The 19,799-nt window shown below is 39.3% G+C and overlaps 2 protein-coding genes across 5 annotated transcripts in view; one reads left to right on the forward strand and one right to left on the reverse strand.

The window, feature by feature from the left end:
• The window catches only part of COL17A1 (collagen type XVII alpha 1 chain), a 38,375-nt gene extending 37,639 nt beyond the window's left edge, over nucleotides 1-736 (forward strand). Inside the window, exons 55-57 of the mRNA XM_071748323.1 lie at nucleotides 34-96; nucleotides 326-397; nucleotides 592-736. Coding sequence (XP_071604424.1) covers nucleotides 34-96; nucleotides 326-397; nucleotides 592-641 — 185 coding nt within the window. The 3' untranslated portion in view covers nucleotides 642-736. The remainder of the gene's footprint in view (nucleotides 1-33; nucleotides 97-325; nucleotides 398-591) is intronic.
• Nucleotides 737-2,318: 1,582 nt separating this feature from the next.
• The window catches only part of SLK (STE20 like kinase), a 50,660-nt gene continuing 33,179 nt past the window's right edge, over nucleotides 2,319-19,799 (reverse strand). For 2 of the 4 annotated variants that reach the window (XM_071748324.1, XM_071748326.1), the window contains exons 10-19: nucleotides 18,761-18,891; nucleotides 18,373-18,496; nucleotides 17,919-18,098; nucleotides 15,823-15,915; nucleotides 12,362-12,491; nucleotides 11,975-12,099; nucleotides 10,825-11,013; nucleotides 9,532-9,657; nucleotides 7,976-8,089; nucleotides 2,319-7,390 (exon numbers count right to left, since the gene is read on the reverse strand). In XM_071748324.1, coding sequence (XP_071604425.1) covers nucleotides 7,244-7,390; nucleotides 7,976-8,089; nucleotides 9,532-9,657; nucleotides 10,825-11,013; nucleotides 11,975-12,099; nucleotides 12,362-12,491; nucleotides 15,823-15,915; nucleotides 17,919-18,098; nucleotides 18,373-18,496; nucleotides 18,761-18,891 — 1,359 coding nt within the window. In that variant the 3' untranslated portion in view covers nucleotides 2,319-7,243. The remainder of the gene's footprint in view (nucleotides 7,391-7,975; nucleotides 8,090-9,531; nucleotides 9,658-10,824; nucleotides 11,014-11,974; nucleotides 12,100-12,361; nucleotides 12,492-15,822; nucleotides 15,916-17,918; nucleotides 18,099-18,372; nucleotides 18,497-18,760; nucleotides 18,892-19,799) is intronic. The other 2 variants (XM_071748325.1, XM_071748327.1) reach the window with 2 other exon arrangements.

Raw genomic sequence — 19,799 nt, forward strand, 5'->3', positions numbered from 1 at the left:
TTCATTCATCCTCTCCTTCAATTTCCTCTCCAGCATATGGTACCATCCAGGGGCCACCTGGTCAGAAGGGGGAGAGGGGCTATCCTGGACCCAAAGGTAAGGCTTTTTCCATCCTTTCCCTCTCAAGCCCTGTAATTCCCAGGAAGCAGTACAGTGTCCACAGAAATACTGTGGATAGTCAAGGTCACAGCCTCCCTACAGTGGAGGTGTCACCTTCAAGATCTCAAACCAAGGAGTGTCCTAACTTGTTCCTTCTTACCCTGTCCTGTCCCTGTTCTTGAACCAGTCATGCTCAAGGGCAAATTTGGTCTTCTTATTCCTTCAGGTGACCCTGGACCAATGGGCCCACCAGGACGCCAAGGGCACAGGGGACCAAAAGGAGAGAAAGGAGAGAAGGGTATGAACATAAACCACCCCCCAGGAGAGCAGGGTTTGCCTGTAGGGAGTGGAGGATTCTTCAGGCACCAGTCCCTCTCTGGAAACTGCTAGAAAACCCGCATGGCCCCATTTTTTTGTTTGTTTTGATTCTTTTGTCTTTTCCCCCCATATGAGCTTTTCAAATAACCCACTTTTTGTCTCTCTTTTCCCCAGGTGAACAAGTGTATGTTGGCAGAAGAAAAAGAAGAAGTGTTGGGGTTTAAGGAAAGAACCAGCTCAGTTCTGCACTGGGCAGCATTTCCAGCAGCCCATAGAGAATTACCCTGAACCCTCATTGCCTTAATGCTAAAACGTCCTTGCCCACCAGCAAGCCACTTAGACTCAATAGTTCAGTGTCACTGCTGGGATTTGGATGGCTTTTTTATGTGTCCAGCATAGCCCTAATGTGGGTATTTTTTTTGCTCCAGTTGCTGACAGTTGGCTTAGCTCCCCAAGGGTCCCAGGCTTATGTCTTTGGGCTGACAAGGGCTTCCTGTCTCACCCAGTCCAAGCTTCTTGTAGTACTCCCAGCTATGTATAAAACCTGTTTTTTTAACAGCTAGGTAGCAAAAAGAAAGAAACCAATCCCTCCTGCACCAAATGCATGATTTGAGATCAGATTCATCCCACAGCACAAAAAGCTCTACAAGAAACACGGGGACTACGCTTGGGTCAGCACCCACTCGCAGCCTGGCCTGTGACTTGCTTTGGGAAGTGAAGCCCACCCAGCTGGGCAGCTTCCTGTGCTCCCTGCCCGTGATCCTCACTCCCATCCCAGCCCCTTGGAGAGGCTGTTTCTGGGGGGCTGGGGCAGTGGGGGGGTGCAGGGCAAGCCAGCACCCTGCGGGGAGCCTGGCCTGGTGGGTGCCCTGTGATGCCCAGGTACAGCAGCACAGTGAGTCACGGCCTGCACGTGGACCAAACTGAAGCACTTTTAAACATGATTTGTTAAAAAATATTTTTGTATTTTTTTTTTTTCTGTTTTTTTAAACATTGGGAAAAAAAGAATTATTGTTATTTTTATGTACACAGCCCAAATAAAGTGTGTTTTTCACCTCAAGCTTGCCTGACCAGTGTTAAATTGGGCGGTCAGTAGCAGCATCACTGCAACCCTGGGCAGACACACCTCATGGGTTGGGTGGCTGATGGTGTCTGGTTTGTTCTGTGTCACTGGTACCTGACCTGAACAGATTTGGTTTGGTTCAGGTTTAAACACCTGTCATCTGTTTGTATTTCCAGTGTTGGCAATGTCAAGTTTTGGTGTTTTTTCCCGTGCTATTATTTAAGAGAGTTTGGAGCAAAGCCCTGCACAAACCAGGTCAGCTTTCAGACCACAGTCTCTTGGAGCACTTGCCAGTAAAGCCTGATTACTTCTGGTTGATTCATACTCCCCACCCGGCTCTGCCAAGAAGAGACATTTCCTTTTGATTGTCTCTTAAGAACAGTAACAATAACAAAATGCATTTTTGTGTCATGCTTAAAGGCAGCAGCTGTGTTTCCATGTCTGAAGCATCCCTGAGCTCCTCCAGACTGCCACGTTGTGCTTGCAGGTTGTGTCATGGGGCTCAGCTGCCAAACAGTGCTGCCTCCTTCCTTTCCCTGCACCTGAGTGGGAAGGGTGGGGAGGGACCCGGGGGCTGGGGGGTGAAATCATGACACTAAGTTGAAACCTCCCTGACAGGCTGGGCAATCACTGAAAAACAATCAGTGTCCTTTTAGGTTTTGTGCTAAATCAGCACTCCCCCTCCCAACCCCAGCTGTTCCAGAGGGGGGAGCCAGCCACAGATTGCCCAGTGTTAACTTTTTACACACAGGTTATTTTAAAAAACCTAAGTTGTCCCATCAACTCACTGATCACTTCTATTTTATGTGAACTTTCCATGAACAAAAAAGAATCCATCTCAGCAAACTGTGATTTTATTGTATTTACAGCAGAATTATTACAATATTCTACACAAAGCATGAAGTTAAATCACTGTTAAAAAACAAGACAAAAGAAACCCAACCCTGTTGTATGGCTGCTACTGCAAGTTCACTTTCATGAGTTGTACATAGAGACTCTTAAGCAATTATTCATCCCTCTCATGATTTTTGGTTGCTTTTGGTAAGGCAAAAATAACTTGGTTTGTAGTTAGCACAAAACATTCAATAAACTGCTAGGACAAGGTGAGGTTGGAGATGCCTCAGCTTTGTATGCTTCAGCACAGCCCCCCCTGGCTTGGCTTTCTTACACAAAACAGGTATGAGAGTTCCACGGTACAGGTTTCAGTCCATGTCCTATTCTAGTTGCTGTTCTTTCCACCATTTCAGGATTGATACGCAGTAAGAAAGAGGCTTTACTAATTGTGGGAGAGATTTCAGAAAATTAGAGCATCTTGGGGCTCAACAGCTCCCTTCTGTGGAAGCACACAAGCCTCCATTATCCATAACCTGGGTGTTACGGATAACCCGTGTTGAGCATGTTCTGATTCCAGAAGTTGTCTTCTTCCTCTGGCACCACTGACTGCCCTCCTGTGAGACGTGCAGAAGTAGCTACAGAAATGAAGTACGAGGACTGATTGCAAGAGAAATGGGGGGAAGAACAACCAAAAGCTTTGCAAGAAATTAAGGGAGAAATGCTTTAGTTTCTTTTTGTCTTCTCCTTCCCCTTTACCTGCCCGCATCTTTTGTAAGACTGAGAAACAACAGGGTGCCCTGGCCCCAGCTTGCCTGACAAAGGAATGCCAAAACTCTGCCCTTGTTTCAGATCTGTGAAGAGCAGAGCATCAGTCAGTGAATGGGAAATGTGCATGGACACATAAATGTAAGAAAGCTTCTGAGATCCAGACTGGTTTGAAGTGACTGGATTGTAAACCCTAAGATAAAAGCAGAAAGTTACCTACAGAGTGTCCATCCTCAGCACTCCTCTCTGCCTTTCTCTTCTCTCCCATGACCAAACAGTCACTGTCCTCAGGAATGTGTCCTGCTTCCCCCTGGCAGATTAATGCCAGAGCTGTCCTGCAGTGGAGGCAGCTGGAACTGAGCTATTTGTGCATTTAAGTCTATTCCCAGCAAAGATGAGCACTGCTGAGGTCCCGGGGAGCTGCATTTCCACAGCAGCTCCGAGAATCAGGCTACCCAAAACTGGATTTAAGTACCTGAATTTATTTAAATCTTTCCTTGACCATGTCCTGCAAGACAGATACAGTTGCAGGTGAAAAATCAACTCAAAACTTCCTATGTGATATTGCTGCTTTATAAAAGACATTGTGGCATGATTGGATTACATTACTGCTTTGCTTTACTCTGTCTCCATTAACGTGCTAAGTTTCCTATTTTCCAAGAAAAAAATTCTGTAGCATGGAGGTATAATAAAGTCCTCTGGGACAGAATAATAATTTTTTAAACAATGTGATTGATTAGGTATCAAAGAGCCATGAATGTAATTGTAAAAGGATATTAGCTTGAAACACTGAAAAAAAAAAAATAAAGGATTCTGCTTGGAATAAGTATCAGGATTTTAACAGCAATGTGAAAAATCACTTTGAGTGAATGCCCCTGGTTGGGCCAGTGTGGTACTGCCACCTACCTCCAAAATTCAATTAAAGGTTTTCTTTTATAAGATGTCAATAAATCAGGATCTCTCCAACTGTAAGAACAACAACCTCAATATTGCATCTTTCCAGGCTGCACATGCTTCTCATGCAGTCAGCTACATGAGAAGAGAATGCTTGGAAAAGGAAATAATTTTGTCTGATGAGAATGAGAGCAGAATGAACGCTGAAGAATTTTCCCTTCACCAAAGTAAAAAGCCAAGTTCTCCTCCAACTTAGGGTGGGCAGGGGCTGAGACTCAGCCCTGTTCCTCCCCAGCTGGTTTAGGAAGAACGAGCTGTGAGGACTGAACCTGTCAGAGGCCATGCACTGCAGGCAGGTTTTTGGGTTTTTTTTTTTGCAAGAATCAGTTGTAAATATAAGAAGACAGCCAATATATTACACTGCAACTCATGCATTTTATTGCCTTTGTTCATTTTCCTGCAGACAGTATCTGTGATGTAGTAAAACACAGAGGTGGGCAAACAGTGTTTTGTGGTCATCATTTGAAGGGCCCTTGGGGAAAATAACATTGACCAAACACTCAGTAAGAAAGTACATTGTTTTGGCTAAGGAAAATATTCCTAATTACCTTGGAGAAGGAGCCTCTAACTTTTACTAAAGGGATGTGACACGTGAGAGCAGAGAAATCAGATTTCGTACCTCAAGAGATCTCTCCAGACTTGTATGAGAATAAATTAATTCAAATTGAATGTCCTGATACTGATCTAATACCAAATACCTCTTCCATCTTCTGCAATACTTAAAACAATTTTTTTGAGTCTGTAACTGTAAGTACCCATTCTAGTTCCTTTTTTCCTCCAGAAAAATGTATTTTCATGTCTGGTATTGATCCTCAGCCCAGCTCATATGGCTGCACCTGTGTGACAGAGAGAGCTCCCTCCACACCCGGGGTCCTGACCAAGCACCTGCTGAGGCTTCAGTCCCCACATCTGATCCCTCTGCATCACAGAACTTTGCTAAGTGCTCACACAATTTACAAGAGATCAGATTGCAGGGGCCTGCATGAAAAGGATCTTCAAATAAAAGATTTAAAAGATTTAGATGGAGGTAAACAGTATGCCAATATATATTAGCAATTTATTACTAAAACTTCCAAAAATGTAAAGAAAAGATGAACGTTTAATGTGGATGAAGACAGAGATAATGCAGAAGAGGAAATGTGCCTGCCCTGTCTCCTCCCCAAGTCAAGCACTGAGGCTGCTTTATACAGAATTGGAAACAACTTCTGCTAAATACAGAGATGAAGACTATTTAATCTTATTTTTATAGCAGTCAATTTATGATGGTGGAGTTTAAAAAGTAAAAGGCCTTCCAATTTTTCACCCTACTGAATAAACAATTTAAAGAACTTTGCATTCAGCAACAGATAATGTCCTAGTGATATGGTATGTGAATTTACAACAGTACACAATACACATTTATATAATAAAATGCCAGAACTTAAGGCTAGCTATTAAAGTAATTATGCTATCAAAAGTTACAAATTTTAAATTAAAACATGCATATTCCATTTTTTTTTTTACTGTGCTGTAAATTTTAAGTGTCTTCATTGAGAAGGTAGTGGTTCAACATCCAAGGATTTCAGCATCCAAGATTTCAACCACATCCAATTAAAGTCCTATGTTAATTTTTGAGTTCATTCACATGCATCAATACTGTTCCCATGAAATGAACATCATGTAATGGTCACCAGTCCCACATTTAATGCAAGCAAGCAAAACAAAACCTTTACAGCTGATACCCCAGAGACCAGCCAGGCAGGCCTCAAATGTCAAAACTAAACACTATTTTACAAATTGAACTCCAGCATACCAAATACAGCTTATAATACTGTCTTGATATGAGTCAAACAGTAACCACCCATAGGAGTGCAGTGAAAGTCACCTAATACAGTTGTATTTCCCTACCAGCTATATAAGAAACATTTCTGATTTTTTTCCACTGCAGATCAGTCAGGTAAATAACTTATTGTACATCTATCAACTGGAAAAATAGAAACTGCCTACGTTAGTATGTGGTGACACAAAAGCAAAAAACCCAGCTTCATAAAGTGGTTTGTCTATATATTTAACTTAAATCTTTCTATAAAATAAAAGGACTACAATTAGAACAAAACAACAAACAAATCCAACATTTCTATCCAAATCAGACTGTAGCCATGGTTATTTATAAATATGACCACCCACCTCTGTTTTTTGATGGAGCTTACATGTACAGGCTTTGGTAAGAACAGAAAAATGGCTCTTCCCATTCCAGGTACAGCGAAGAGAAGCCACGTGCACTTTGCACACCACTTTCTAAAAAATACATTCTAAAGTTTTTCATTTTGTAGAACTAACCACCTGCAACAGTTAAGGAAAATAATAAACTGTGCATTTTAAAGTTAGCATTTCTTTCACCTTTACATATTTTAGTGCAAAATATTTTAGGGTGAGGATTTACAACAAAAATGGCAGTAGCAGCAAGAAATCTTCCGTTTTGTACAGTAACAACAATGCTAAGGAGTTTTGTTTTTTAAAATGACAGAACACTATCCTGTTGCCAGGATTAGCATATCTAAGTGTTTCAGGCACTGTGTTAATTAAACTAGCACCCCATTTTGTTATGGAACTAATGGACAAAATATGTAATGGAGATCAGCTCAGTTTAATTCATGCCAGAGGTTTCTTTATAAAGAGGTTGCAAAGGCTTTTGCTTTTACCAATTGTGTTTAAACATAAGGGTTTATTTTTCCCATTATTGGCATGTTCTGAGTAATTAGCTTCAGTCCTTACTGTGAAGACACAGCTTAACATTATAACATTCCAAACCTCTCACGGCAGTTTCAGTTGTGGAATTCTCTCATGGAGAAATCAGACACTTAAAAACACAGTAGCAGAACTAATATTTCACTGCTTAAATGTTCACATGAGAAACCAGTTTTTCTTTTGTGACCAGAAAGAGTATAATTAATATTTTAGGCTTAAGTCAAAACCATAGATAACATACTTTTTCAGACTGAGATAAAAACCCCAGTTACTCTTGAAACATCTGAAGGACATAACATGACCATTATACACCAACACCTTTTCTCTTTTCTTCCATTCTGAGAAGAAACTGATCATGACACTGATTGTCTCCACTGAAAACAAGAAGCCCTACGTGCTTTGATGTACACTGCAGAGTAAGTCGGGTTAGATGGGGAGTATGGAGAATCCCAAATATGAAAAAACCTACAGCAGTTCCCAGAGTTATGACCCAGTGGAGTGAAGGCTGGGGATTGGATAGAATTTGGAAATCCGGCTTTGTGTTGAAGGGTTAAGGCATTCAGATTCTCCAGTCATTTTAAAGAAAACTTCCTGTTCCTGCAGTTTTCTGGCAAATTCTTCTTCCAGCGTCTAAAACCCAAATCAGATTGTCAGAGGATTACAAGGCAAAGTACAAAACCCAATTATACTGGTGACACCCTGCCCTATGCAACATTGTAACTGCACCATCAACAAAAAATCACACAGCAATTACAGAATTACAAAAACCACAACACAGCAAGCTGAGGACATCACTGCCTGCAGGATACTCTGACATGCGAGAATCTAGTGCCTTTCATTTTAAAAAATATATATATATATAAAAAAAACCCCAAACTTCCACCACCCTCTATGCTGTTTAGCATTCAATTTCTGTAGTAACCCACTGGCTTCTGGAATATATTCCTCCTAAAATCAGATTTACCTCCAGCTAAGAATATGCACAGTAGCTCTGCAAGTGGGAACCCTGTTAAGTAGCTGATAATATGCAAGCCTTTTTCATTGCATGTGCTCTTTCCTGAGCTTTTGCTGAGCATTTTTTAACAGCTTTTATTATTCAGTGAACTATAGCAGCTTTGTACTTGATTCTCCTCTTCTGCAATACTTTTTGTAGTGTCTGTATTTGCTAGATCCAACTCTTGATTATTTTCTGATTCATTAACTGCTCCTATTTACCTTTTTTCTTGGTCTCAATTTCTCTCTCCATTCCTTCAGTTCTTGGCTGTGCTCTTCATCCAGCTCTTTCAGCTTCTGTGTCTCATGCTCGACCAGTAGATGGCATTTTTCATTCTTCAAACAAGATAAAGATAATCCTTATGTAAAACTAATTCAGATTAGGCAACTCAACACTTGTACAGTGACATATGTTGTCCTAATTCTTTTTAATTAGCTTATTCTGGGTAAATAGTGACGTGAATAATTACAAGATAAAAGTCTGCATTATGAAAAGCTAATCTTTCCATCAGAACCAATTGAGATAAGAAATACTTGTAAATCCAAATATACCATTGAGTGTCATTATGGCTGCAGCTGACAGTTACTGAAAACTCTGTTTCTCTGCCTAATAATGCTCTTCAAGGTCACACAGCATTTCTGCTTTGCTTTCTAAAGACAGTCTGTAAAATGCATTAAGATCAATTACATTAAAAAGAAGGTAATTTTTTGGAAATATTTCAACTCTTGATGCCAGGGCACTGAGCCTAACAAATGGGGCATAAGAGAGGAGGGGAACGTGCTTGGAGAAGCAGTCTCAGCATCTCCTTATAAAAAGGAAAAAGGTCATCAGCTTCACATTCCTCTCAGCAAGTTACACATGCAGCTGCCTAACTTCCATAGGACTTTTGAAGTATGGCAAGAAAAAAAATAAGTATATGGCTACATCAAATCTTTGATTTTTAAGAGCAGTCTCTAAACCCCATGTTCTTGTCTCTAGGGTTCAAGTCCCAGCTGAAGCAAGAGTATAAAAACAAAGGAACAAAATGTCAAGCACTTGGCTAGACCTGAGTGCAGCTGGGGCCAATTTTATTCCATAGTAGGGCTCAGAGTAGCCCTAATCTGCTCAGTTTTACTTGAGCTGAAAGTCTCACAGGATTCCCACGGTACTTGGGGATTTACTAAGGAGAATTAGTGGCACAGTCAGGAACTGGTTTTGCAGGATGTATAAAAAGTGACTAGAGCAGAACTAGCTTCAGTGGCTGCTGGAAGATTTCTCCATAGAAAGGTTATCAGCAGGTGATGATTTAATGCTTTAAAACTCCCTCGTGTCCCTAAAAGAGGGAAAATCTGATTTAGAGGAAAAGGAGATCTGGGCTCTGGCAGAGCACAGCAGCTTTTACAAAACTCATACCAAAAGGGACAAAACAGAGTTCCTTATTGCAAGAGAATTCCTTCTGAGTACCTGCCACAAGCTCAAGTACACAAGGCAGCCTGTGCTCTGTAAAAACCTCATTCCACCTGCTGCTACAAATGACTGGTGGAAAATGCCTGGTGCTGCCTACCTCTGTTCTGAGTAATGATATTTCAGCAAAATCAGGTTAAAAGGAAATGCTGCCTACAGAAAATAGCACAGGGAGCTTGATACATATTCTAGAAATCATCATCTGCTTCTGGGTGAAAAAAAAATCCTTTACACCAATCAGTAAAATGAAGGAAAAGAAGCTTCTGCTTTGTCTGCATTTGTTATTAAACTGAGTCTTCCCACAAACTTTCATTTAACATTATCTATTTTTAACCTGCAACTGATGCAGTTCTCTGATGTTTGCTTCACACTGCAACTGGAGGTCCCGCATTTGGTTTTCATGTTTCTGATGCTGAGCCAGTCTCTCATTCTTTTGCCTCTTTTCTTCTTGAATAGCAAACTAAAATTAAAAATAAAGGATGATTTATATTGTGCCTCTACATACATCAGCTTACACGAGTAAAAGAAACTACACGTAACAAAATTAATACATAAAACATAATTGAAAAGAGTTGTTTTAAAAGACTTAAACAATAACTGTATTTTCTTTATTCTTTCTTCTTTAAAATTCTTACAAAAGGAATGCCCTCACAGTTTCATCTATCATTGTTTCTCTGTACCCTAATTTTTACTTGAAACCCCACACATTTCACTTCCAGATTCCCAAATTCACCTTCCTCTGAAGCTAAGTGACACAGCAGGGTTGCTAAAAGTGTGGATAAGGTCACTGTGGGGACACTGTGCTTTCCAGATCTTGAATCCATCCAATGCTCACCATAAAAAACCATGATTTTGTGCATCAGCAGAAAGCAAACCTCTATGCCTCTTCACAACATTCTTTTACACAATGAGTGAATAATTACAGTTTTAGTTTAAAAGCTCACAAAAATCAAATATCTCAAAAATATTTCAAGGAATCACAGAAGAGCTGAGGTTGGAATGGACCTGGAAAGATCTATGCCCCCTGCTCAAAGCAGCTACAGCAGGTTGTGCAGGAACAGTTGGGTTCTGAGAGGTTCTGCCCAGCTCTCTGGGCAACCTCTTCCAGTGTCTGACCATCTCTACACTAAAAGTGTCTTCTTATGCTTAAGTTGCATTTCCTGTGTTTCAGTTGCACTCACTGCCTCTCATCCTGTCACCAGGCACCACTGAGGAGAGTCTGGCTCCAGCTTTGCTCCCTCCCATTGGATGTTTATACAAATGGGTAAGATCCTCCCTCAGCCTTCCCTCCTCCAGGCTGAAGCATCCCAGGTATCCCAAGTGTCTCCTCCTATAACCAAGACCCACCCGTCCCTCAGCCAACTTCAAGGCCCTTTGTGGGACTCACTCCAGTAAATCCAGGTCTGTCTTGTACTGGGGAACCCAGGACTGGACCCAGCACTCTGGATGTGTCTCCCCAGTACCCAAGAGGAAGGATGACTTCTTTCGACCTCATCCAGTGCATCAACCCAGATTTGTACCACCCATGACCTTGCTGAGAGTGTCCTCTAATCCATCCTCCCATTTACATCACATTAAGCATTTACCTAAGTACATTTACACTTTTAAAATTGTTTTTATTAATTACCTGCTTAATTTTTTCACGATCTTGGTCCGGAGAAGCTAATGAATTGATCCTTAAACTTTTCTTAAACATAGCCATGCGAGTCTTTGCTTCACTTCGCTGGATTTTAGGCAGTCTTGCTCTTTCCTGAGTTTGCTTGTTCTTTAACTCTTCGATAAGGCGTTGATTATATCTCTGCATTTGTTCTGTTTCCTAAAATGTTGATCATATGGGAATGTACAAAGTAATTACTACATCAGAATATTTGCATCTCTTTTCAATCAATAAGAATTCTGTTTGAGTCAGATTCTTTCAACAGAAACCAGCCCCAGCCCCAGTGATACCAACGGGGAAGACGTGGTCTTCCACTTCCTCTGGGTCATGCCTGATGAAATTCTCAAATGCTCCACTGAATAATACACACACACATTGATTTCACCAGTGGTTGTTCAATTCCTGAGCTGCACATTTAAAAGACTGTGTTATTCAAAGGGAGACACTTTTGTGGAACTGAACTTCCACTCCTGCAGGTGTGAAGGGTCAGCCTGCTGCAAAAGCTGGTGAAAGTGACAGCCATGATAGAGATAACCAAACCACACACAAACAAGCCTCCAGGGCAGGCTGCTCCTGATCCAGCCATCAAGGAGACACTAAAGCCTCTCTCTTGTATGGTTCACATTTTCAAAAATTGAACTACAGTGGTTAGTGCATGCTATAAAAACTAAAATGCCTTGTGGAAAATATGTATTGTCTTCTGGTTCTAAAGGATTTAGCTGTAAGGAGACAGTTGTCAGCTACTTGCCCAAAAGCTAATCCAGTTCATTCTGTTCAGTAAATTCCAGGAGTATTTACCAACAAGTACACTTATTTAAGCACAAGCCAGAATGGTTTTGGTGTATAAGGAGAATTTGGCCTTTTTAATACAAAAAGATTGATGTTGCCTTTGGGTTGTTCTTTTAAGAACCAAAAGGGAAAAATACAATTGCTTATATTTCAAAATACTACCAAGTTATTAAAGGAAGATAATTAAGATATTTTTACTTTAACAGACCATCTACAGCTTCAAAGCACTTGTGTGGGCAAGCAAACAGTTGCCACTAGAGATCATAATACTACTTGATAAAACCCCCAGCTAATATATATAATACACAAAAGTGTCAAAGTCAGCACTAACTTTTTCATGCCTCTTAAGCAGCTGGTGTCTCTGCATGAAGTACTGATCTTTGAGTTGCTGTTTGAGGAGCTGGTGTTTCTCTTGAAGATGTCGTTCTTCCAGCTCCCAGATTGCAGCTTCACGAGCTGGAAAAGAGCAGAAGGCTGCTTCAGGAAACACAACATGACATTATTAAATCTACCTGCTAGTTTGTGCTTACAAGTAGCCTGCAAGTGCACTTTAAAAACAATGGTATTGCAGAGCAGATGTTTTTATTAAAGTCTTAAATTAGTAAGGAAGGTCTTGGATTTAATAATTTTAAGACAGACTATTGTTTTACTAAAAAAAAAACCAGGCTTCAAAAAAAACAGATTTCTTTTTTTAAAGAGAGGGTCTGATGCTGGATACCTCTCATGAGCTGCTGTTTGTTGTTGAGGCAATCCCTTTCTATAGTGGCTAGCTCTGTCTTCTGCTGCTGAATGATTTTCTTCAGAGATGCATCCAGTTCTTGTTGCTGCTTCTGTACAAATTCCTGCTCCTGATAAAAACCAATAGAAGTAAATTAAACTGTGTTCTTCTAACCACATTACATTTTAATGAAACTCCCAGTTTTCTCAGCATTAGATACATATGAAAACAAATACATCTATGAAAATTTGAGCTAACATCATGCCTCAGCTATAGAAGCATGCATCTCTTGTGTTTTCTACATAGACAGTAGGTGAGGATATATTTAATGCTTAAATAATACCTTCAGAAATAAGACCAAAGGCAACCAGCTATCCAGCAATCTGCAATTCATTCTGTCTCTAGTCTCTCCTCAAAACAAGCTGCAGGTTCAAAGCTAGAGAAGACACGTATTTAATATAAAGTTGATCTCATCATATCAAGGGTTAGTTACTCATGTATGTAAGAAAATTAAAGTATTAGTGGTTATTTTGCCTTGGATGATTACCTAAAGCCTATTTATATACACAGCAGCATTTCAGACTTGTGTTTCAAACTAGAGCAGTTTATCCTGTCATCAACACAAAGCTATCAAGGCTGGGAAGTTCTGCAAGGCTGCTGTGAAGACACCCAATGGCTTTTGCAGGATCTGCATTCTGCAGGACTTGCAAGCTTGTCACACCAGAGCTGAGCAGGCTCCCTGCAAAGGGATTTGCCATCTGCCTGACACAGTCTCTGTTTCAGCAGCATCTTCCCACTACCCGGGGTGTACCACTCTGTTTCATCACACTATGAAAAGCAGGTGGTGGTAAGAATCTCCCCACCATGTCCCAGGACCACACTGTTGCCTTTCTTCTCTGCAGCTATCAAAAAACAAACAAAACCCCAAATCCAACCCCAAACAATAACAACTCCCTCCCCCCAAGCTAAAGCAAACCCATCTACAAGCATGCAAGCATGCACACACATGCTTTAATAACAGGAAATAAAAGCAGATGTTTCTACCAAGATATAAAGGTCAAAAGAAAGGCTGGTGGCAGTGACCTATCAGAGCCAAGGTGGGCAGCTGAAGCATTATGTGTTATACATAAAATGATGTTAAAGGTGGTCTGATGGCAGGGAGATGGTGTGAGGCAGAAAAATGGTACTGGGCTACAGATTATCAGTGGAAGGGTCTCTGGAGCTACAATTTTTTTCTTTTTGCTAAACTTATGCTACTTGCAACAACATACGGAATTAGACATTCATTAAAAACACTTTTTGTGATGACCAGGAAGAACATGGGGGGTTATCTTCCCAGAAAGTTAATAATAGGTGAGACTTTCATGTATCCCAGTGGACAGCAGAGTTACAATTAGACAGGAAATAGAAAACCAGAGGTGGAATAAGTTGATGAAAAGTTCTGACAGCTGCAGACCTCCTGAGGGTAAAGAGACAACTGGAAGGTCATGGCTGTTAAATATACCTAATCAAAAACATGGACTGATGAAAAATACTGTTTTGTTTCCCTTTCTAGATGAAAAGGATATGAAAACTACAAGTTTATTATTATGAGGGTGCAGACACATAATTAACATGGTGTTTAATTTGCCAGGAATTTTTTCATTTGTAAGGAGTTGGAGGGAAAGCTGTTCTAGTATAGTCATGGTTAAACAGCAATTATGTTTGAGCTTTTACTCCATCATTTAAATCATTGCTGCTCTTTCTCCATGGTAAATCTTCTGAAGTTCTGCAATTGCTAACCCTGTAAGATAAACCAGGCAACCTCAGAAAACACTCTGGCCTTTCCCACGCCTACTCAAGTATCACATGAAATGAAGACCAAGGGCCCTACAACAGAACATGTTCACTGGTGAAAAAGGCAGACAGTGCAAGACAGTCCACTGGTTTAAAATTACCACTTGTTTTTGGCCAATAATTACCTTGAAGTAAACTCAAGTATCTTTAAAATACATGGTTTCACTGCAAACACAGCACAGAAGTCACACATTGTTTCTCACATGTGCTGAACAAATAAGAGACTCCAGAAAAGTATTATATTGTGTTCATGAGAAACTTCAGCGTCTTGCCCAGAGTTACTCTTGTAATTTTGACTATTTTGTAATTTTTGCACATAATTATATCAATTTGTGCTAACTAGGTTGGGGACAGCAGTGATGCTGATCAGCACATATGAGCAGAAGAGAAAACACACATCTGGAAAATCAGGGAAATAAAACTGCACTTGTTTTACATTTTAAGACTTACATCCTGCATTTGTGCGTTGAAAAGTGTACATGAAGACAACTGAAAAGACTGAATCATAACCTGAGCAACACCCTGTGAGACACAATATACTTCCTATGTCAGAATATAATTAAATATATTTCTGCTCTTTAAAAAAAAAAAAAAAAAAAAAACAGAAATGAGATCTACTTTATGCTAGTAATATGCATTTAAAATGTCAAGGCTAATAACATAGAACAGTCACTGATAGAAGTTCTAGATATTCCAAAGCCAAATATCTGCCCCTTTCCTACTACTTCTTTATCATTCCAAGTAAGGTTGTTTCACCTTTAAAATTGTCTCTTTAACCCCTCTCATTTCAAAAAATTAAACCAGCAAAGGAAACAAACTAAGTCATTACAAACACTATGGAACTGTAGGTTTATAATTGTTTCCTTAAAAAGTTCAGGTACATAGCCAGCCTTGGTATGAGGAGAATGCTGCAACTCAATCACATTCTATCCTGGGAAATCCCTTCTTGAACTGAACATGCAATCAAATAAAGGTGCTATTATTTTATACTAGGTCACTAATAAACATTTAATCTCTAAGTTACTCAGTTCAAACTTGCTCTGCTGTGGTGCAAACCCTGTACAAGATATGGCCATCACAAAGGCAAGACTTCTCTAAAATACTATCCCCCTTTCTAGCTGGGTCATATAAAAGAAGCAGTTCTGAAGGTGTGAAATTACAGATGTTTTGTAAAGTTTCCATACACCTACACTTCAACATTCAAGTAACTTTATTTTACCTTATCTGTTCTGCTTCTATGAACAAGATGACTTATGCTGACATATTGTATCTATTTTCCTCTGCACTTGCATTGCTCAAACCTAAATTCCGACTGTTAGCTTTACATTTTGATGACCTATGGGGTACTTACCACTCATAAAAGCACTGTAAATAATCATGCCATAAAGAAATACAGCTCATTTTCATTACAACATACAAAATATTAAGCGTAAAAGCACAAACCTACATTTCTACACAGTATACTCTATGGGATGTGACATGGGAGTACTTGAAGACAGAGAGCAGTACGTAGGGTTAGTTTGAGTTAAGTTCCATATTCACTCAACAACAAGAAAGTGAAACCATCAAGCTGTGTGAATACTGCTGCCTTTTGTAGCTTAGTAGCTTGAAGCTGCTGTTGTTACCTGAGCATGCTGGCTTTGTGCAAGCTCCTCTTTCTTGCGTTTCATGAGCTCTTTTCTCAGCTCTTTTGGTGCTTTCTCCACTTCACATAAAACCTACAGTGTATATAAGCATGCAGAAGGTGGCGAAAAGAACACTTTTTCCCCACAGCAAGCATTACTGTGAATATAGGACATGCAGGTCAAGCACTAGAGGTACTGGGAAGCGTGCATTACTCCAGTGGCAGGGATGTTAGTTTAATGAAAAGAGCTTAATGAAAAGAGCAGGAACAATACGTGCTTTATGCATGCCAGTGCAGAAGGGAGGTATATGCCAGCCTCTTTTTGCATGCAAATGCTGCCCAGTGCTCTCAGACGTGGCAGTCTCTTGCCTGTGTTTCCATGCAGCAGCTACAATAGTCAACAACTGAGAAAACCACCACCTGCTAGAGTGGTATTTTCCTGGAGCACTATGGCAAAAGGACAGAGTATGTTTACCTCGTGGTAAAGCTGTAAAAATGTTTGGAAGTTTAAAATAACTTCCACTAAAACCCAGCTATTTCTGACACTGTCTCAAACGAGGATTTGCAAGATGCCATTATTAGTGTCTCCAACACTATGTCTTTAAAATAATCACACAAGCAAATAAAATATTAATTGGTTGTGTTTGGTTCCAAAGAATTTCGAGGCAAAACCTACCAATAGCTAAGTATGTTTTCAAGATACTTTCCATGACAGCATATGCTGGGATGGAAGTCTTTCAGTCCAAGATGAATTAGACTAGATCAGTAGAAAGACTCTAAATATAACCTGGCTAAATCAACTAACTATTAAATCTGTGAATTTGCTGATGCATTTAATTTATTTTTAACAATTAATGAAAATGTAACACTCCAGACTCCAATATAGTATGGGTAGTTTTAGATGCACCAGCTGCATTTTCCTTCAAACTGCAAATCATCTTCTTAAGCTTTAAGTACAAAACTATGCACCCCAAAACAAATGCCCATTTGTTTAAGAGTGGAAGCATCAACAGAGAAGAGAGTCCAGATCACCACGTGCTATTCCTGTTTCCATGAAAGAACTGCTTTTAGCTCAGAGCAAATGTAAAATTCTTCCCGCTTTCCCATGTAGGACCCAACCACCAGTAAATAGAAAGAGACTCAAAAATGCAAGAGGTACCACAAAAGGAGAAAAATTGTTATTTACATATGAGCATACAGTTCAAACTGAATACAACTTCTATCTTTAATGCACTTCTGTACTACAGGATCATTCTATGCAAAAGCATGGACAGTACAGGCCTCTAAAGAAATCTCTGTGAGTCTAGTAACTACTAGAGCAAACACTAGAGCCATTTATACACAAATGAGCACTATACAATTGATCTGAAAATGAAATGAAACAGCTTTTAAAACGTAAAATATATATGAAAACACATTGCCTTCTCTTAGTCTAATGCAAGCAAATTAATAGCATAAAGTGTCGGTGTCAAATCTCAGTTATTTTTCTTTAACTGTATGACATGCACAAAATTAACTTTAAAAGATCTCAGGTTAACATGAGTTTTCTCTTCTGTCTTTCTTTTTTTAGTTATAAAACCAATTCCATATAATTGCTGCCACTTCATATAAAGAAATTCTAAACAACAACCACACAAATTCAGTAAGACAAATTAACAAAAGAACCCATAATCTCTGGCATTTAAGTGCTTCTCAGAAGTAATGAAAATGATATTCTTTTCTTTGAAATTCTAATCTGGTATTTACTAAGTAGCTATAGCTGGACTTGTTTAAACCAGAAATCTCAGATATTCTTTATATTCTTTAAGGAAATACTTCTCCTTGATTTAATATTTGAGAAAAAATATTTTATTAAAGATTCTGTGAAAAATACTCTTCTAATCTGGCGATGTTTTCTAGATTATGTCAATACCTAAATCTTCCTGTTAGCCATTTTTATTTCACTTTACTCAGTAAAACAAAACAAATACTGACTGGTAGTATCCCTTCCACAACACAGTAGAGCACAAGATCAACAAGGCTTCTGGGAGACCTTTCTCAACCTGCTTGCTATGCCCATACTCTATAGTTCTCTGTATTATCATCATTGTCTCTTACCTCCTTTTTTTTGTTCTTTAGCACATTCTGGAATTTGGACAACTCCTTCTCCTGCTCTGCTTTGATGCGCTTTGCTTCATCTCGTAAACGATTTGTGTGTTCCTGTTCCAAGCGCTCTATTGTCTGCTTCTGCTGCTTTTCTAGATTCTCTATTTCTTGATCATACTGTCGCTTTTTACTCTGTAAAAATAATTTGTCATCTTTTCTTAGAAAACAAAATTCTGCTCAGTGAAGTGCTGTACCACAGCAGAGGATGGCTGTGACGACCTGTTCTGGCAGGCAAGTTTTAGCGTACATGCTGGGCACCCCACCATGGAAAATATTGCTACTTACTGACAAGAACGAACACTAAGCTATAGCCATCATAAACAGAAACACTTAATTGTTGCTGGTTGTATTCTGCCTGCCCCATCAAGATGCCATGCTTTAAGACCACCAAAATCCAGAAACTCACAGTCATTTCCTGTTCAAAACGTCTGTACATCTGCTCTCGCTGTTGCAACAGCTTATTACTGAGTTGCTGTTGGGCTCTCTGCTCTTCTTTCTGAAGAAGCCTTAGCTCTCTTAGCTCTTGACGTCTAATAATGGAAAAGAACAGTTAATATTGATGGGAAAACAAAAGTAGTGAGAACTACAAAAGATTAAAAAAGCATCTACAACTTAGGTCCAGTAAAACTAGTTATGAACTGACTGTCTTATTAAGAAACACTTTGCATTTCATTATACGAACAAAATATTTGAAATTAATCCCCAAGTTTCAAAGAAATAAGATCACTTTTATTCAAAGAGGAAAAAATATTAGCTGTTAACCTATTGTAAATTTTACTTTCAAAAACGCTTACCGTAGAAATCTCATTTCTTCACTTTTTGAGTCATTTTCAGTAACTATTTTTGATGTGGTTACACTCACTTCTACTCCATCAACAACAAACTTCCGAGTTTTCTTTAATGTTTTCTTTTGTCTTCTAGTTTCCTGGATAAAGGACTGGTAAGTTATTCTGTACTTATTTAAGCTGTATCCTTCTTTTCTTATTACTAAATTTCTCTAAATATTTCTGTGAAGGCCTACCATGTAAGAATCAGGAGTTCTTGCTTATCAGGTCACTCACTAATCAAGTAAGAACTTAAAAATTCTAATGCACTGAAACACTCCTCTAGTCAGCAAAGGAAAACTGTTATTACTGATGATCTGAATTGGCAGAAGAAAAAAAACAACCCAAAACTAGATAAACCCTGCACAGAACTGATGCAGTTTTATTTTCAAGAGCCAAAGAATTTCAATTACTTTTTGCTTTTGACCATAATGTCCCCGGTCACTAAGGTATCTAATTCTGGAAACATTACTGTAAATAGCAATTTACTCACCTACTTACTTCTGCCTTGGACATAAATTAAATTAGCAAGCTTATTTATTTTATTCATACATATTAGACAACAATCATGTGACCATCTTGCTGAAAGAATTGGAAAACTCACTTTTTAGAGCTGCTATTGCTTCCTTACAAGAGAAGAGAGACCTCAGACGAAACTATGTCTGTTTCCATGACCCTGAAGTCATGCTTAGCTCAGCTAAGCCAAATTGGGGTTTTTTGGTTGTTACTGTTGTTTTATTTGTTTTTTTTCTTCAAAACCACCTTTACTATCCTAGTATAAAGATAAAGTTCATAATCTGGACGATGCTACCCCTGAGTAAAATCATGTGTACTGTGTAATTGCATCGCTCCAGTACAACCAAAGGAGTACAGTGTTTGGCATAAACAAATCTGAGAAACTCTCTGCCTTAGATCTTTTAAATCTAAACAGAGAGACAGAAGATTGAAGTGACAGGAATTCAGCTCAAGATCAAATGTTCTAAGAGATTTGTCCTGCTTAAACAGGTAT

Source organism: Heliangelus exortis, chromosome 7 (assembly GCF_036169615.1).
Source record: "Heliangelus exortis chromosome 7, bHelExo1.hap1, whole genome shotgun sequence".
In the NCBI taxonomy this organism is placed as follows: domain Eukaryota; kingdom Metazoa; phylum Chordata; class Aves; order Apodiformes; family Trochilidae; genus Heliangelus; species Heliangelus exortis.